The sequence below is a fragment of the Dipodomys spectabilis genome, unplaced genomic scaffold (genome assembly GCF_019054845.1).
Source record: "Dipodomys spectabilis isolate Male_0828 unplaced genomic scaffold, ASM1905484v1 ptg000297l, whole genome shotgun sequence".
Taxonomy (NCBI): Eukaryota; Metazoa; Chordata; class Mammalia; order Rodentia; family Heteromyidae; genus Dipodomys; species Dipodomys spectabilis.
In genome coordinates, this window is record NW_024870974.1 from 16,142,587 (window position 1) to 16,160,260 (window position 17,674).

The 17,674-nt window shown below is 40.6% G+C and overlaps 1 protein-coding gene across 2 annotated transcripts in view; it reads left to right on the plus strand.

Moving 5' to 3' along the window:
- The window catches only part of Sh3d19 (SH3 domain containing 19), a 122,203-nt gene that overhangs the window by 65,305 nt on the left and 39,224 nt on the right, over positions 1-17,674 (plus strand). Inside the window, exons 2-7 of one of the 2 annotated variants that reach the window (XM_042701761.1) lie at positions 5,265-5,305; positions 7,214-7,253; positions 8,921-8,963; positions 10,616-10,754; positions 10,941-11,094; positions 13,056-14,054. In XM_042701761.1, the coding sequence (XP_042557695.1) occupies positions 7,238-7,253; positions 8,921-8,963; positions 10,616-10,754; positions 10,941-11,094; positions 13,056-14,054 (1,351 nt within the window). In that variant the 5' untranslated portion in view covers positions 5,265-5,305; positions 7,214-7,237. The remainder of the gene's footprint in view (positions 1-5,264; positions 5,306-7,213; positions 7,254-8,920; positions 8,964-10,615; positions 10,755-10,940; positions 11,095-13,055; positions 14,055-17,674) is intronic. The other variant, XM_042701762.1, reaches the window with a different exon arrangement.

Consider the following 17,674-nt stretch of genomic DNA (forward strand, 5'->3'; position numbering starts at 1 on the left):
TCTCAGCCTCCCAAGTGCTGAGATTACAGATATACACCACTGTGCCATCTTACTGTATCTTAAACAATTTTTGTACTTTAAATTAATAACATTTAAATTTATCCCTTTTGGGGGGAAACTATTGGCTTTCGTATTTCATATGAAATTTGGGCTTCAGACTGACCTAATTTCTTCCTAAGCCTTTGGAATTATCTACTAATATGTTGATCCATTTTCAGATGCTTGAAATATGCATTTGCTTTTGCACTAAAAAAGATGACAGGCTCTCATCCCCTGTGGCAGTTTTATTTTCATCTCATAAAGAATGGAGAAATGTGCTTCTAACCTTTTTTCTTCTGTTGCTGTCTTTCTACTAAACCTATGGGTCTCTCCCTTGCTTTTTACTGATGGTAAGTGTTTCTAAGAGGAGGATAGCACATTGGTTAGCTGAGATGACTTTGTTCTCATCTGGCAGCATCACATGATGAAGTTAAGGCATCTTGCCACGTGTCCTCAGGCACGCACACAGGCCCTTGTTTGTAACATATTTTGTGGTGGGCCGTTTCCAATGTCAGCTGCTTCTAGAATTCTGGGATTTGTTACTGATTTTTTTTTTTTTCCTTTTGGCCACATTATCAGTAGTCACCACAGACTCATGCTATACAGCTCTCACTTCTAGTTCAATACTGAGTGATCCAGAGTGAGCTAGAATGCTGCCCAGTGGAGGCCTGATATATTTGTCTGCATTAATTGCAACACCATTAAATAATTAATTCTCTCACTTTTACTTTAATAAATTGACCAGATGGTATATGGAGTCTGTTGCTCATTTCTTCCTTTCATCCTTCTTCCTTTCTTCTCCTATATCCTTTATATGCCCCCAAATTGGAATAATCCGTTAACCAAATAAGTATTTATATGAATCTTGCTTTGATTTTCAGTATCTCCAAAGGAAATGAGTTAATCTGGACTTGCTTAAAAAGTGTTTATGCACTCAGGGAATAAAAAGGTAACTTAAAGCTAGAAATTGTATAGTTAAAATCTTTTCTTAGGATTGACACCAGAAAGCACTCCCAGGAAGGACTGAAGGTGTGCACGGCTCAAGTGGCAGATGCCGTGCCTAACATGTGTGAGGCCCTAATTCAAACTCCAGCACTGCAAAATGAAAAGGTACTGACACTGTAGGAGGTAACACTATTGCCATCTGCAGGCCATGCCTGTCTTTTCCATAATAAGAACTAGAGGAGAATAGATTGCATATTTTGATGAGAACTTGTATGTTGTAGTAGTTTTCATTCTTGGTGTTTGTTTCTTGTTTCACGAATGTTAGGTCTTTCAATATAGACTCTCAATTGGAAAACATTTGCCTTTAGTTTTCCCTTCTTTAGTGTGATCAGATGACTCTTGAATTCCCACCAAGTTTCTGTGTCAGTTTCTCTTGCCAGGTGCTGTCCCCTGCCAGTATCCTGTCTGAATTCCACAGGAAGTGTCCAGATGATGGTATCACCCCATTTCATGTAGTTTTTAAACAAAGATGACAGTATTTAGGGAAGAATATAGGTTCTCTTTCCTTCCTCTTTTTTTCCTTTTCTTTTTAAGAACTTACCATATGCTGAAATCATTGTTAAGCACAGTGATGGGTGAGACCATTGTTTTGAAGATGTTTCTTTCTTACGTATGATATATTTTATGACATAGAATGTGAACATTAGACTCCAACACAACACTTAATTTGGTTCCAGTATAGCAGACAATGAAATAACTGAATAGACAAATTACCTCTGAAATTCTATGAAGGGACATTTAAGTTTTGGTATCTATTGCCAAATTAAGTGTTGTAGTCTAAAGCACCATCTCATACTAAGGCCCATCTTGACAGTTTTCTATCTATGGTTGGTCTACATTGAGTTCCAGATGTTCTTCAAACTGAATTTGTTTTAATGAAAAATACCTTTCTGTGTATGTCTCTGGTGCTGGGGATAGATTCTGGGGTCTCGTGCCTGTTAGGCAAGTACTCTACTATTGAGCTCTATCCCCAGTCTTTTGTTTTCTAAGACAGGGCTCTATGTAGCTCATACTGGTCTTGAATTCCATGTAGCTGGAGTTTTCCTTGAACCATCCTCTTACCTCCCTCTCTTTAATGCCTAGATTACAGGTGTATACCAACATACCCCATTTAAACATTAGATACAGACACTTTTGGCAAGATTTGTATAAACAAGATCTAACTGGGGCCAGGTGCCAGTGGCTCATACCTGTAATCCTAGCTACTCTGGAGGCTGAGATCTGTGGATCATGGTTCAAAGCCAGCCTAGGCAGGAACGTCCATGAGATGCTTATCTCCAATTAATCATCAGGAAATCAAAAGTGGCGCAGTGGCTCAAGTGGTAGAGTGCTAGCCTTGAGCCGAAGAGCTGAGGGACAGCATCCAGGCCCAAAGTTCAAGCCCCACGATCGACCCCCAAAAAAGATGTAACTGAGAATTGAGGCCAACAAGATGAAACTAGCAGCAAGGTTATTCCTGAGGATTTGCTTATTAATTAGTTTGTAGGTAGTGTCACTGGTACCATGTAAGTTATATTTATTTCTGTGCATGTGTAGGATTGGGTTCACATTAGGACAACAAGCATATGATTTAGTTGAGTGAACTGCACTGGAAACATAGTAGAAGACATTATTCTTGAGAAGCTTGAAGTCTAATTAGGGAGTCAAGACACGAATAAAGAGAAAAAATCTTGAAGAACTGAGACAGACATGGCAATATAATTCTAATTTTAAATGTGCTGGAGTTCTAAGTAACATAGTTGAAAGTCTCATCTGAAATCTTTGAACTTTTATGGGATTTCTTTTTTAATAGACTTAAGGAAATGGAAAACTAATCTACAGAGCCACTGATCCATGACTGTATTGTGAAAAGCATCCAGGGAAGGGTAATGTAACAGTCCAAAGAGCCATGTTTTCAGTGAGAATAAAAACGTATCACCAAAGCTTGTAGGCAGCCATGCATCAGAAGCTCACATCTGTAATCCTAGCTACTCAAGAGGCTGAATCTGACGATCACAGTTAAAGCCAGTCTGGGCAGGAAAGTCTGTGAAACTATCTCCAGTTAACCACCAAAAAAAAGTCAGAAGTGGAGCTATAGCTCAAGTGGTAAAATGCTAGCCTTCAGCAAAAAGGCTAAGCAACAGCACCTAGGCCCCAAGTTCAATTCCCACTATGGCACACACATACACCAAAACCTATGTAGAGTATTAATGTAACTTAAATAGTAAGATTTTTGTTTGGGTTGGGTTTTTTAATATTATTATTATAATTTGCTTCTCCTCAAAAAAGATGAGATAGAAAACTCTCCGATGGAATTCAGGGTTGTATTATCCATCTTAATGACCACAATTGGTCTATCTACGGTGATGAGAAGATAAGTTATCTTAGCCCTCAATAATTTTCCTCTAAAGACTTACAAAATCAGTTCTGTAAATTCTTTGTAGTTTTGTTATGGCTTATAACTTTAGCAAAAGGCACTCTGGAGTTGAAGGTTGTAGCTCAATGGGAGGATATATGCTTAGCATGTATGAGTCATTGGCTTCCTGTTATCCCTCTCAGCTGTTTTTCTTTTTTTGGGGGGGGGGGGGTCGTCCAGTCGTGAGGCCTGAACTCTGGGCCTGGGCGCTGTCCCTCAGCTCTTCAGCTCAAGGCTAGTGCTCTACCACTTGAGCCACGATGCCACTTCTGGCTTTTTCTTTTTTCTTATGTGGTGCTGAGGAATCGAACCCGAACCCAGGGCCTCAGACATGCAAGGCAAGTGCTCTACCCCGAGTCACCTTCCCAGCCCCAGCTATTTTTCTTTATAAGCCTTTATTCTTAAACTATGGAGCTTCTCAGAAATTTAGGACTGTAAGAAGATAGTTTGCATTCTCTCATTTCAAGTTAGCTATGTTTTTTTCTTTCTTATTATTCTTTATATCTGGCCTATATGGTTAAAATGCTGGGCTGGAGGCATGGCTCAATTGATAAAGCAGCCACCAACCAATGGTGAAAAACTGAGTTCAAACGTCAGTACTGTGCAAAAAAAAAAGTAAAAATTTAAAGAACATTCTAAAAAGTATTAAATTTTTTCCCTAAACCATTTCATTACACTTTCAAGGTTGTATCTTTTTTTCTAAATGTTTTTAAAAGCAATTAGTGCAGTTGGTTTGAATAAAGACAAAACAGAAAGCAAAACTCCTTCCCCTTGATGTAACTTCATAAACTTTTGTATCTAGAGAGTCTTAACCAATGAATCAACACTCGGAAGCTATTGTAATTTGTTCAACATCCCACAATAAGGGGTAAAATGAGAATCACTGGAGAGAACTCAGAGCAAGCCAATTGCTTCATTGGAAGTTGGTTAATATTTAAAGTCTAATCTGAAATAAATGTGTTGATCCTTAGATGAAATTGACTACTCAGACAGTATATATAGATCTGGATGAGGAGACAGAAACTTCACCGTCAAGCAGGATGATGTTAAGTGTGAAAAATAAGCTCTTCTGTACTCTGTGTCATACTATAACACATGATATGCAGGTCTCAAGGGACATGTGAGATATCAATTTCTGTGAAAGCAATTTTAAGGCAAAATTTTATTCACAGACCAGATATTCCTCATCAGTCTTCTCATTTCCCATAAAACAGTTCAATATGAAAGGCAATTATTTTTATTTTTTATTGTCAGTTGTGGGGTTTAAACTCTGGGCCTGGGCACTGTCCCTTACCTCTACAGCTCAAGGCTAGCTCTTTACCACTTGAGTGGTTTATTGGAGATAAGAATCTCAAGGACTTTCTTTCCCCTGGCTGACTTTGAACTGTGATCCTCAGATCGCAGCCTCCTGAGTAGCTAGGATTACAAGCATGAGCCACCAGCGCCCAGCTAATTTATTTATTTATTTATTTTTCTGGTCATGGGGCTTGGGGCCCACTGCTTAAGCCACAGCGCCACTTCCAGTTTTCCAGTGGTTTTATTGGAGATAAGAGTCTCACGGACTTTCCTGCCCAGGCTGGCTTTGAACAGTGATCCTCAGATCTTAGCCTCCTGAGTAGCTAGGATTACAGGCATGAGCCACCGGCGCCCGGTTAAATTTAAATTTTTTATTATTCTGTTTTGTTAAGAGTGTAAGCCTGTAACTGGTGTATCTAACTTGTTGCTTGGCACCATACTGGGTCCCAGAGAAGAGCCAGCTTTATGAATAACTCTCCTTCAAAGGACTGATGACTGTGTAATTTGTTTTCTTTCATTCTTTTTCTAGCCAAGGACCTTTGTCATCCATCAGAGCAGTGATCAAAAGATGTAAGTTTGTTTTGTTCTCCTCTGTTTTTTCTCTGTTGTAATTTTAGATGGTGACTTAGATTTTTAGCAAGCAATTGTATTTGTTGACTCTATGAATAACTTCACATTTGCACCTTATCCTAACCTGAAGTAATAAAGCAGTTCAGACAAACAGCTAGTTTTTCAGTGTCCATTTGTTGATAAGCCAGTTGTTCAGAGTCACATCTTTTTTATATATAATGACACTTTTAAAACAAAATTTGCTATGGAATTAGTTTTGTGGTCAGATATAATTTTATATAGCCATTTTCTACAATTAGGAACATCTGGTAAGCTTAAAAAATAGTAAGCCCTCTTCTTTTCTTTTATGAGCTCTATTCACAATATTATATAAGCTAAATAAATGCCTATAAAAATAGGCTCAAAGGGATATAGGTTCTTTGTACTTTGTGCCTGCCTTTACCTCCTGGTGTAAGTGTTTGTTTTGGTTTGGTTTGGTTTTTCCTTTTTCGTTTTGTGTTGGTACTGGGGCTTGAGCTCCAGTCCTCGAGTCTCAAGTTTTTACACAGCTTTTTTACTTACAGCTGGCACTCTACCAGATGAGCCATGCCTCCATTTCTGGCTTCTCCCTCATTATTTGAAGATAAAAGTCTCCAAAATTTGTCTTTCCAGACTGGCTTTGGTTCTCAGATCTCAGCCTCCTGAACAGTTAGGATTGTATGTGTGAGCCACCAGTGCCCAATGACTTCATTTATTTTACTTTATTTTATTTTATTTTATTTTGGTTGTGGGGCTTGAACTCAGGGCCTGGGCACTGTCCCTGAGCTTTTTCCCCTCAAGAACAGTGCTCTATCACTTCTGGTTTTCTGGTGGTTAACTGGAAGTAAGAATCTCACAGACTTTCCTGCCCAAGCTGGCTTTGAATCACAATTTCAGCCTCAGATCTCAGCCTTCTGAGTAGCTAGGATTACAGGCATGAGCCACTGGCACCAGACTTCATTACTTTTTCAAAGCAAGGATCTGCAACGGGGTGCATTTCAAATTCTTACATCATTCTAGTTCCAACCAGAATCATGACTAAAATTAATTGTTGTATTCCCTAAGTATTTCGCTATAGTTTTTTTGTTTTGTTTACAAATCTTAATTAGATAAATCTGAAATTTCATATTCTTCATTCACTGACTCTGTGTGTGTGTGTGTGTGTGTGTGTGTGTGTGTGTGTGTGTGTGTGTGTGTGTGTTTGTGTGTGAGAGATAATAGGGTTTGAATTCAAGACCATCAGCCAGACTATCAGCCCAATTTTAATTGGTTATTTTTAAGATAGGGTCTTGATTCCTGCCTTGGTGCACATCTGGACTGAAATCCACCTATTTTAGGCTTCCTGTAGAAGCTGGGATGAGAAGTACATGCTACCATACCTGCATCCCGTCTTTTAAGATGGAATCTGCCTAAGTTGTCTTGGAAGCATGATCTTCCTAGTCTTGGCCTCTCATGTAACTTAAGATGGAGGCGGGTGCCACTGTACCTAGCTTTAAGAAAATGTAGCAAATACTGATTATATATACCAGAAGTCAGGAACTCTGTCACGTGCTTATAAAATAGCACTCTCTTCACAGACACTCTCTACTGAAGTAGTAAGTTGATTTTGCCAGATGGTTTTTAGATTTTTTTTTTCTTTGCACCAGAGGCAGATTTTTGGACTCTGATTGTATGTGTGAGTGATCCAGTCTGTACAGATATTGTTGTAGCATGTATTTCTTTGCCCTCTGAGTCTGTGGTTCATCAACTTCTCTTTTCTAAGAATGCAGAGTGGGGAAAAACAGTGTCAGCAAGACAGTCCTGCTCCTAATGTCCTTGTAGAGAGAGGCAGTGGGGTTCACTCTTTCTTCTCCCTTTCCCCTTCTATAACCCCTTCTTTTTCTCCTTTAGCACTCATGAATAGTACACGACAAAATGACCCGTGGAAGAGGTATGTTTGTGACAATACCATGAAGCCAATAACTAACATAAAGCTGGTCCCAGCTTTAGTAATTGATGTAATGTGATTTGTAGCATATTACCACAACCTATTGGGCGAGCCTCGGACTTAATGAAGACCTTCCTACCAATCAGTTGCCACATGCATGGCACTATCCTCTGTCCTCTTATATTCCAGTAGATGAAATGTACCTCATTTAGGTGTAGCTCTTGGTAAGAAGGTAACATTCAGTCAAACCAGTTGATGCTAGGGAATAAGAGCATCTTCTGTGCCAAGATCCACGGGTCAAAGGTTTGCTTTGCTAGCTCAGGACAGGTTAGATGGCACAGCTCCATCCCACCCCAAATTTCATTCCCACCTTTTATTCCTACCTTCAGCTCTACCTCATTCAGCTATGGCAGCCTCCTTGTTCAGGGAGAGGCTGAAAAATAGAAGAAAGAAAATATCCATGCTTCCAGTCTTTTCAACTCAGAAACACTGAAAAAAATGAATAATGAAGTGAAGAAAGCAACGGGTGAAACAATTTATAACTGAAACCAGTTCTCCCTTTGCACAAATCTTTATAGTATAATATGTGACTATGTTTCCCTCCTGAAAGGCCTCTTTAGAATGAGGTATTGAAAGAGAGAGACAGAGAGCAAATTCAGGTGCTCCAGTGTCTCATGCCTATACCCCCTAGCTGGCTGGGAAACAGATTGGGGAGATCACAGTTTGAGGGTAGCCAGGGTACTGTTATGCCTCCCTATCATCGTAGCTATGACAGAAAGCCTAAAATAGGAAGATTGCACTCCAAGGAACACAGGGGCAGGAAGGAAGAGCCTATCTAAAATATTACCAGGGTACAACAGAAAACTGGAGGCTTAGTTCAGTGGTCACGTATGTACCTGCCTAGAACAAGTAGAAAGCCTGAGTTCACACTCAGTACTGTCAGAAGGATAAAGACAACGTTCTATATTACAAAATGATCCAATATATGACATATGTTCCATCTTGTATGATTAAGTCTTGATTTGCTTTATAAAGGAAAATTTAGGGGAGGAAGTTAAACTATTTAGCTCTCTGAGATTGAGACTTTAGGGCCAAATCAGTACTTAATATATAACAATGCCTTAAAATACATTTAAGTAATTTGAACACCTTTTACATTTATTATTTAATTATTAAGACTACTTAAAGATTATAAAATCAGGAGAATGATGGAAGGAGTGACGCTGATCAAGATGCATTATACACATAAGTTGACATGCTGAATTGAAACCCCTTCATGCAACTATTTAAAGATAATAATAAAGTATAATATGATAAAATGAAAAGATTATAAAACTCCAGACAAGTTAGACATAGCTTAGGGTATTTTTCTTCCCATTATTATTTTTTGTCATTATCCTAATGTTCCCATCATACAATCTCTATTTAATAGTGTAATGTACTTAATAGCTATCTTCTTTTCTCTGTTCATTTCTCAAACTATTTTCAGAACTACAGAACGTGCTTTGGGGAGTTTCTGAAATCTGTGTTTTCTTATGCAATTTTAGCACATAATTATAATTTGTGCCATATAAAAAGTTTTGAGTTATTTTTCTGATGAGAGATGTTAAAATTCATATATTCCATGATGTTTAGTATAAGTTAACTTTTGTTTATTCTTTCTTCTATAGCTTCTCGAACTTCTATTCAGAGTGAACTTCATCGAGATAGAAGGTATGGTTTTATTTATAATAGAGGGAACATATATATATGCTGCTAATTTTATTGAGATAAAGGTGTGTCTGCTGGAGCCGGGCGCTGGTGGCTCACGCCTGTAATCCTAGCTACTCAGGAGGCTGAGATCTGAGGATAGCGGTTCAAAGCCAGCCCGAGCAGGAAAGACCGTGAGACTCCTATCTCCATTAAACCACCAGAAAACCAGAAGTGGCGCTGTAGCTCAAGTGGTAGAGCGCTCGCCTTGAGCTGAAGAGCTGAGGGACAGCGCCCAGGCCTAGAGTTCAAGCCCCACGACCGACAAAAAAAAAAAAAAAGTGTGTCCGCTGGGAAGGTGGCTCAGTGGTAGATTGCTTGCCTTGCATGCATGAGGCCCTGGGTTCAATTCCTCAGCATCACATAAGCAGAAAAAGCCAGAAGTGGTTCTGTGGCTCAAGTAGTAGAGCATTAGCCTTGAGCTGAAGAGCTAAGGGACAATGCCAAGGCCCAGAGTTTAAGCCCATGACCGACAAAAAAAAAGTGTGTCATCAGTTGGCAAGTTAAATATTTCTCTTTCACAAGAAGTACTTACCTTCATCCTGCTTCATCAATACATTTCCTGCATTAATCTGTAAGTTTAAGGAGAAATATTTTGCTTGAGAGAAACAAGATAGCCCTGAAAGGTGATCTTTTTTTTTTTTTGTCGGTCATGGGGCTTGAACTCTGGGCCTGGGCGTTGTCCCTTAGCTCTTCAGCTCAAGGCGAGCGCTCTACCACTTGAGCTACAGTGCCACTTCCAGTTTTCTGGTGGTTTACTGGAGATAGGAGTCTCACGGTCTCACAGTCTCTCCTGCCCGGGCTGGCTTTGAACCGGGATCCTCAGATCTCAGCCTCCTGAGTAGCTAGGATTACAGGCGTGAGCCACCAGCGCCCGGCTCTGAAAGGTGATCTTTTGAGTAATTATTTGTCGAACTCAATTTTTTAAAGTGCTTATTAAACAACTGCTACAGATAAAGCATTTTAACTGCCTCTCAGAAATGCTTTGTACCTCAGAGGTCCTTAATAAATGTAGCCTAGATAAGTAGATGATGACAGTATAGAAAATTGATCAGAAGAAAAAGAAAATGGAAAAGAGACAGCAGGCTAGCTAGGTGGCTGAATTGATGAATGGTGGATAGTTGATTGGGAAGAAGGAAGGAGGAGAGAGTAGCTTCATAGTAAATGAAAGGACTAATGGACACACAGATAAGATGACGGATGGATAGATTCAGTATGTACTTCATATTAACAGAAAATTACACCATTCCATTGACCAGTATATTTTCCCATCATTGGACACACATTTGCTATATGCTAGACAACAGTGGACCCCTGGAATAAAGAAACTATGGGCCTTAATTAATCTAGCAGAGTTCAATGTGCTCAGGCTCCATCTTCAGCTCTTTGGAAACAGCCATGGCAATGGGGAATGGCCACTGTTGGGTCCCTTAAAGCCTACCTGGTTGCACTATTAGACCATCTAGGCCAGAAAACTTATTTCTATGACTGTGGTAGTTCCCACTGCCTTATTGTGTAGTGGGTGTCTCCCTGAGTCTTTGGACATTTTCTAATAGACAATAACTTGGTAATAACCTGCAAAAGCAAAAAATCTCACTGGAGCGTCTGTCCTTCAGGCGCCCGGAGATCACCATCGTGGCTGCAGAGCCTCTGAGGCCAGCCTCCTGGTTCCCAGGAGCCGCACCCCCAGGACTGGGGTTCCCACCTACTCCCGCATCAGGCCCTTGGAGACCAAATGAGCTAGTTCCTGCAGAGGTAAGGAAATGCCTCATCCTTGCATGTACAAAGGGGTTTCAACTCAACCTGTCAATGTATGAGTACAATGTATCTTAAAGAGTTCATTTTATTTTTTTAATTCAAAGATTGAAAAAAAAAATCAAACCTCTCAGCCTCTTGGCTATGGCCTCCAGAAGTCTAAAATTTTCATTCTTTATTTTGCAGCTCCCACCTTCATATGAGCAAGTCATAAAAGAAATCAACCAAGTTCAAGTTAATACTACAAACAATAACAATGCTGCTGCCACACCGAGGAGCACTAGCACTTCTGCCACTCAGACCGACTTCCCAGAAGAAATAGACAACAGTCTGCCTCAAAGTAATGCAAGGAATCTGACTTCCCTGATTCTGACCTAGTTCTAGGGGAGTAATCAGGAGGCTCCTAGCCTTTCCCATCATTTGTGATTTGTGGATAATTTATGGAGCTCTGCTTCGTACTCATTATGATCACTGTGTGCCTGCTTCATTTGGAGTGTAGTGGTTATTATAATAGATCATTCCTAACAGCTGCAGCCCCACTCTCTTGGGCTTGTCCTATTTAATATCACAGAAACATCATCCATCTAACTCATGGCACATGTTACTGTGGATTCCTTTTATTCCCATTGAGAAGGGTTTTATACTTAGCAACTTCAGTCTGATAGGATACGAAGATTGAACAATCTCCAGCCTAAGGAAAGAAGTTCACAAGCCACAATCACTGGTGTGTGTCTGTGATCTCAGTTGTGAGAGAAGCATAAATAGCAAGATTGTGATCTAGTCCAGAGGGGGCAAAAAGAAAACAAAAATGAGACCCTATTTAACAGATAAAAGCATAAAGGGCCAGAGGCCTGGCACAAGTGGCAAAGTGCCTTCCTAACAAGCACCGAGTCCTGACTTAAAACCCAAGTTAGGTTGGACAGTAATGGCTCATACCTGCAATCCTAGCTACTCAGGAAGCTGAGATCTGAAGATCATAATTCAAATCCAGCTTGGACAGAAAAGCCCAGAGGACTCCTATCTCCAGTTAACCACTGCAAAGCTGGAAGTGGTGGGGTTTAAGTGTAGATTATTAGCCTTGAGCAAAAATGGAAAGTAATTGCTTAAGGCCCTGAGTTCAAGCCCCAGTATCAGCACACACACACAAAAAGTACATCTTAGCCTGGTGCTGGTGACTCATGCCTATAATCCTAACTACTCAGGAGGGGGAGAGCTGAGGATCTAGGTTCAAAGCCAGCCCGGGCAGGAAAGTCGGTGAGACTCTTATCTCCAATTAACCACCAGAAAACTGGAAGTGGCACTGTAGCTCAAGTAGTAGATCGCTAGCCTTGAGCTGAAGAGCTGAGGGACAGCACCCAGGCCCAGAGTTCAAGCTCTACAACCCTCAAAGTGCATTCAATCTTTTTCATTAAAAAAAAAAAGTAGAAAGGGGTGAAAAAAATATTTAATTGGAAAAAAGTACCTCCAAAAATAAAAATAGCTGGGGCCAGGGGGTAGTAGGTGGCTCAACTCCTTAGGAAGCAAAAACTGGGAGGAATGAGGATCAAGGCCAGCCCAGACACAAAGTTAGACCCCATCTAAACCAAAATCTGAGCAAGGTAATGCATACCTATTAACTTATGTCTGTAAGAGTTGTTAATAGGATGATTACAGTCCAGGCTGGCCCAGACAAAAATTGGAGACCCTATCCAAAAAAATAACTAAAGCGTGGCTCAAGTGATAAATTGTGCCCAGTATGCATGAGACTCCAAATCCCAGTACTACTGTCTCCCCTAAAAATAAAGAAGTTGAACATGGGGGTCTGTACCTTTCACCTTAGCTACTCAAGGGGCAGAGATAGGAGGATCACAACCCCAGGTCAACCCTGGAAAAGTGATCTTAAGACTCTCCCAGAATAATAAAGAACTGGATGTGTGACTTAAGTGGTAGATTGCTTGCCTAGCAAGGGTTTGACCTGAGTTTGGTCGCTTATACTTTGAAGGGAGGAAAGGAGAGAAAACAAAACTTTTTAAAGTATTCTATTAGTGTAACAGTAAGGGCTAAGTTGCTTTGTAAAAGAAAAGAAGATGTTGACATTTTGAAAATCAGATAGAAATGGTTTGTTTGATGTCTAATGAGAATCCAGAATTTGGTGGAGAAATTTAATATTTCCCCAGTGGTTTTGCCATCACTTTTTCCTAAGCAGGGAAATCCCAATCTCTTTGGAGCCTATGTTTGTTTTTAAAAGATCCGTGTGTCTTCTAGAAGTTTCTCTATTCACTTCTAACACTGCCATTCCTTTTTGTTCCTTTGGATCTCCAGCACGACAGGCTTCGCTGCAGCCTTCCCCAGCAGCCTTCCCCGCTGATCTCCAGAGGAATACAGCCCCTCTTATAGTCTTTGATATTCCTGAAGAACAGAACTGTCCAGGAAACCCCAGTGCTACAAGATGTCCAGTGCCAAGGCCAAGATCAAAAAACAACCTCAGACCAGCAGCCAGAGAGACTAACATTAGAGAAAAAAATCACCAGAAAAACAGCTCAGTGGACCCCGAAGAGGCGTCATCCCCAGGCTGGTCCTCATCTCTGCTGGACAGAACCAACGACTTGGATAGTCAGGCAGTGATGTACACTATGAACCCAGAGCAAAGCCAAAATAGTATTGTTTCGAGAGTCAAAGCATTTGAGGGTCAAACCAATGTGGAAACCTCCCCAGCACTGCCTAAGAAACCAGAAATTACCCCTCGCACACTCCCCCCAAAGCCAGCTGTTTCCTCAGGAAAACCATGTGTGGCCCCCAAACCAGGTGCTGGCACAGCTCTGGGAGACTGGGACACTTGGACTGAAAACAGACTCAAGGTGACCTCCAGGCAAGGGCTCACTCCATACTTGCCACCACAGGAAGCAGGAAACATCCCTGTAACCAAACCTGAATTGCCAAAGAAACCAACTCCTGGCCTTATTCGAAGTGTTAATCATGAGATTTTGGGTGGGGGCCTCCTGGCTGAGAGTGCTGGTGTAGGGAAAAAAGTCCCAACTCCTGCCCCTCGGCCTTTGCTGCCGAAGAAATCAGTTTCCTCTGAAAACCCCACCTGCCCTTCAGTTCCTCCAAAACCCAGCCCTGTTCCTTCTGGACTCTTGGTGTCATCACAAGCCAAAGACTTCAGGTCACTGGGAGAAGGAGCTCTGGCTAATGCTCCGGCCCCAGCTCTGCCAAGCCGGCCCCTGGGGGACATAGACCTCATCAGCTTTGATGATGATGTTTTGCCCACCTTGTCTGGGAACCCAGCTGAAGAATGTGTTGGTTCAGAAATGGTTCTAGGTAAGTGGAGGAGAACTACACACATCAGAGGTATCTTGAGTCACACTTGTCTTAAGTGTGGAAGGGGTATGGGTGTGTGTGTATAGATAGGGTGAACAGAGAAATTAATAAACAGAGAAGACCAGATAGTGGTAGCTCACACCTGCAATCCTGCCTATTCAGAGGCTAAGATCTGAGGATTGCAGTTCAAAGCTAGCCCAGGCAAGAGAGTCCTTGAAACTCTCATCTCCAGTTAGCCACACACGCACACACAAAAGCTGGAAATGGAGCTGTGGCTCACATGGTAGAGTATCAGCCTTGAGCAAAAAACTAAGGGACAATGCCCAGAAGTAAATAAAAATAAAAATAAAACAAACATAAAGAAAGAGAGACAGCAATAGCATAAATGATTTTTTATTAAGTCGGACCAGTCTCCTACTTTATGCCTTCTAATTTTGTCTGAAAGCAACAATCTTAGGATGTCTGCTGTTTTGATAACTATCTTCTTCATTCTAGATAATGTGTTTATGCTACCATTTCTGAATTCAGTCCTGATTAACACTATCTAATGCCTTAATCAAAATGAGAATTTTCTTGATCATTTCTTCTTTGACCTACATCCTCCCCCCTATATTTTCCATACTTTTACTATTTCAGTTCTTTTTAGGATTTACTTTTCTGTAAGTAGATGTATGTCTTGTTTCCATAATTTTATTCAAAAAGTAGCACTATTGTGTATAGCTATTTTCAAGTCATTATTTCCTATCCTTTCTGGCAGTTATGGTTTTATTTGCTTTAACTTTTTCATTTGTTGATAATAATATTTATATTTTGCAAGTTTTGAGACCAAATCTTTTGTTATGTTAATGAGTTGGCTATAAATATTAAAAAATAAATAGGTTTGAGGAGAAAGGAGAGATGCTGGAATTCAATGATTACTATTACTTTGCCTCAAAGTAACGGGACTGGGACCACAAACTCATCAGGCTGTGAGGCTAGTTTCTTTTACACTGACAGGCGTTCAGTTCTTATATTCAAAGGATGGAGGAAGGCTGGAAGGATGTGGCATTAGAATAAGGTAGCAGCATCCCATAGATAGAAGCATGCCATAGTCTAGCTGGCACGGGGGGGGAGGGGGGGATAGAGTGAGGGGAGTAAGGAGGTGGGGGGAGGTGTTTGGCCAAGTGGAGACTTCCATAAGACCCAGAACCCCGCCACAAGTTGCAAGCTTTTTTTTTCTGTAATCTTCATTGTAAGACTTTTCGTGCCACCTTCACTCAGCATCTTCCCTTGGGAACACAAATTTTTATAAATAAAATTCAGCAGTTGTAAGCTGGCTCCCAAGATCAGTACAATTAAATTTCCAAGAGACAGAAAATATGTTTTCTTTCCTCTGGCTCTTCCGGAAGTAAAGCTTATCTCTGATTTGCCAAACTAAGCTAATCTACTTGTCTTTGATAAGATTCTTTTTACGACTGTTTACTTCTTTAGGTCAAGTATGTAAACATATAAAGTTACAAATAGCAAGCATATTTATGAAATGTTTATAAAGCACATAACCTTGAAACTGGCTATGGCCTATAAAAAGACATAGCTCTTGTCCCCAAAGACTGGAAGAAAAAAACATCCAAATCTATTGCGGGTCCTGGGCCTTGAACTCGGACTGAGATAAGTTAATTAGAGATGAGAATTCTTGGGCTGGGAAAGTGGCTCAGTGGTAGAGCGCTTGCCTTGCATGCATGAGGCCCTGGGTTTGATTCCTCAGCACCACATAAGCAAAAAAAGAAAAAAGCCGGAAGTGGCGCTGTGGCTCAAGTGGTAGAGCGCTGGTCTTGAGCTGAAGAGCTGAGGGACAGCGCCCAGGCCCAGAGTTCAGGCCCCATGACCAGACTCAAAAAAAAAAAAAAAGAATTCTTAATTGGATGAAATAAGAATCTCATAGATGTTGCTATACTGGGCCTGGCTTTGAATTTGATGCTCAGATGTCAGCCAAGTGGCAAGAATTACAGGTGAAACCACTGGTGTCCCACTCAGACATTCTTTGATACAGCAAATAACTGGTCCCAGTTTTTAAATGAAGAAAATAATGCTGAGGGAGATCAATGCATACCACCATAGAGCTAACAGTTTTATAAGCCTAGATTCAAATGTACCTTTTTATCCTAAATCAAGTTTATTTTTCACATTTGCTATGCAGCATTTTCAGGACTCCTTAAACCAAGCAACACTTAAGAATGTCTTTGTTAATATTTTCTCTCCTTTTTTCCTGCCAATATTAGGGTTTAAGTTCAGGGCTTCATACCTGCTCAATTTACTTATTCTGCTGGCATTTTACCACTTGAGCTATACCTCCAGCCCAGCTTTTTGCTGATTATTTTGAAGATATAGTCTCTCAGACTTTTCTGCTAGTACCAGCTTCGAACTAAGATCCTCCACTTCTCAGCCTCTTGAGGAGCTAGAATTACAAGTGTGAGCCACTAGTACTAGTAGCTCCATTTTCTTATTTCAGTATTTTCCTGTTGCAAGCCTCAGAGGAATGCAGGGATGGATAAACCCAATAGCAGTAAACAGTTACAAAACAGAAACCATGCAGCACAAAGAAATACTACCTTTATTTAGAATCTATGGGATTGGTAACCTAGTTAATAAGTACTAAGAATTTATTCTGTACCATCAGACGGATAGATAATTATAGTCATCTTCCAGAAGGAAGGTCCACAGTACATTCAGCATGAATACAGGGTGTGTTTCATCCCCAGCCTTAGTGTTTTCATTTCTCCCACTTCATTGCACAATATTTAATTAGTAGGGTAGTCTTCTAGCAAAACGTGTAATTGGTTTGACCTGCCTGCCTTTAGCCATTGCTCTTGAGTGTAGAGTTAACTGAACTGAGTATCTTCTTTTTACACCTGTACCCGTCCTGTGTATTTAACACCTCCTTAACCATTCCATTACACAGATAGAGAAATATAGGCTTGCTGTTTAGTCTGTCAGGCTCTGCCACAATTGCCTTGTAACTTGTGACTTGGGTCAATTTACTTAACCTGGCAGTGCCTAGGTTTGCTCATCTAATAGATGCCATAATAAGTCTCCACGTGGAGAGCACTGCAAGGACTATCATCGTGTAGAAAACCTTCTGACTGAGACAACATGGTCACTACCTAGAAATTTTTGTTGTTGGTGGTGGTGGTCTTGGAGCTTGAAGTACTGTTGCTGAGCTCTTTTTGCTCAAGGGTAGCACTCTGTTACTTTAAGCCACAGCACCACTTTTGGTTTTCTGGTAATTAATTGGAAATAAGAGTCTCATGGATTTTGCAGCCCAGCCTGGCTTTGAACCATGAGCCTGAGATCCCAGCCTCCTGAGTAGTTAGGATTATAGGCGTGAGCCAATGCCTAGCTCCTAGTAATAACTGTTACCTCTCTGCCTTCACATCCAATAAGTTATGCACATTTGCTGGGTTTTGCCTACTGAATTTTTTTTGTTTATATATACTAATTGTTACTGTAAAGGTGATTTACAGAGGGATTACAGTTACATAAGTAATGAGTACATTTCTTTTTTAACATTGTCATTCCTTCCCTCTCTCTCTCTCTCTCTCTCCCAATTTTTCCCTCCCGTCGCCAGCCACAAGTTGTATAGT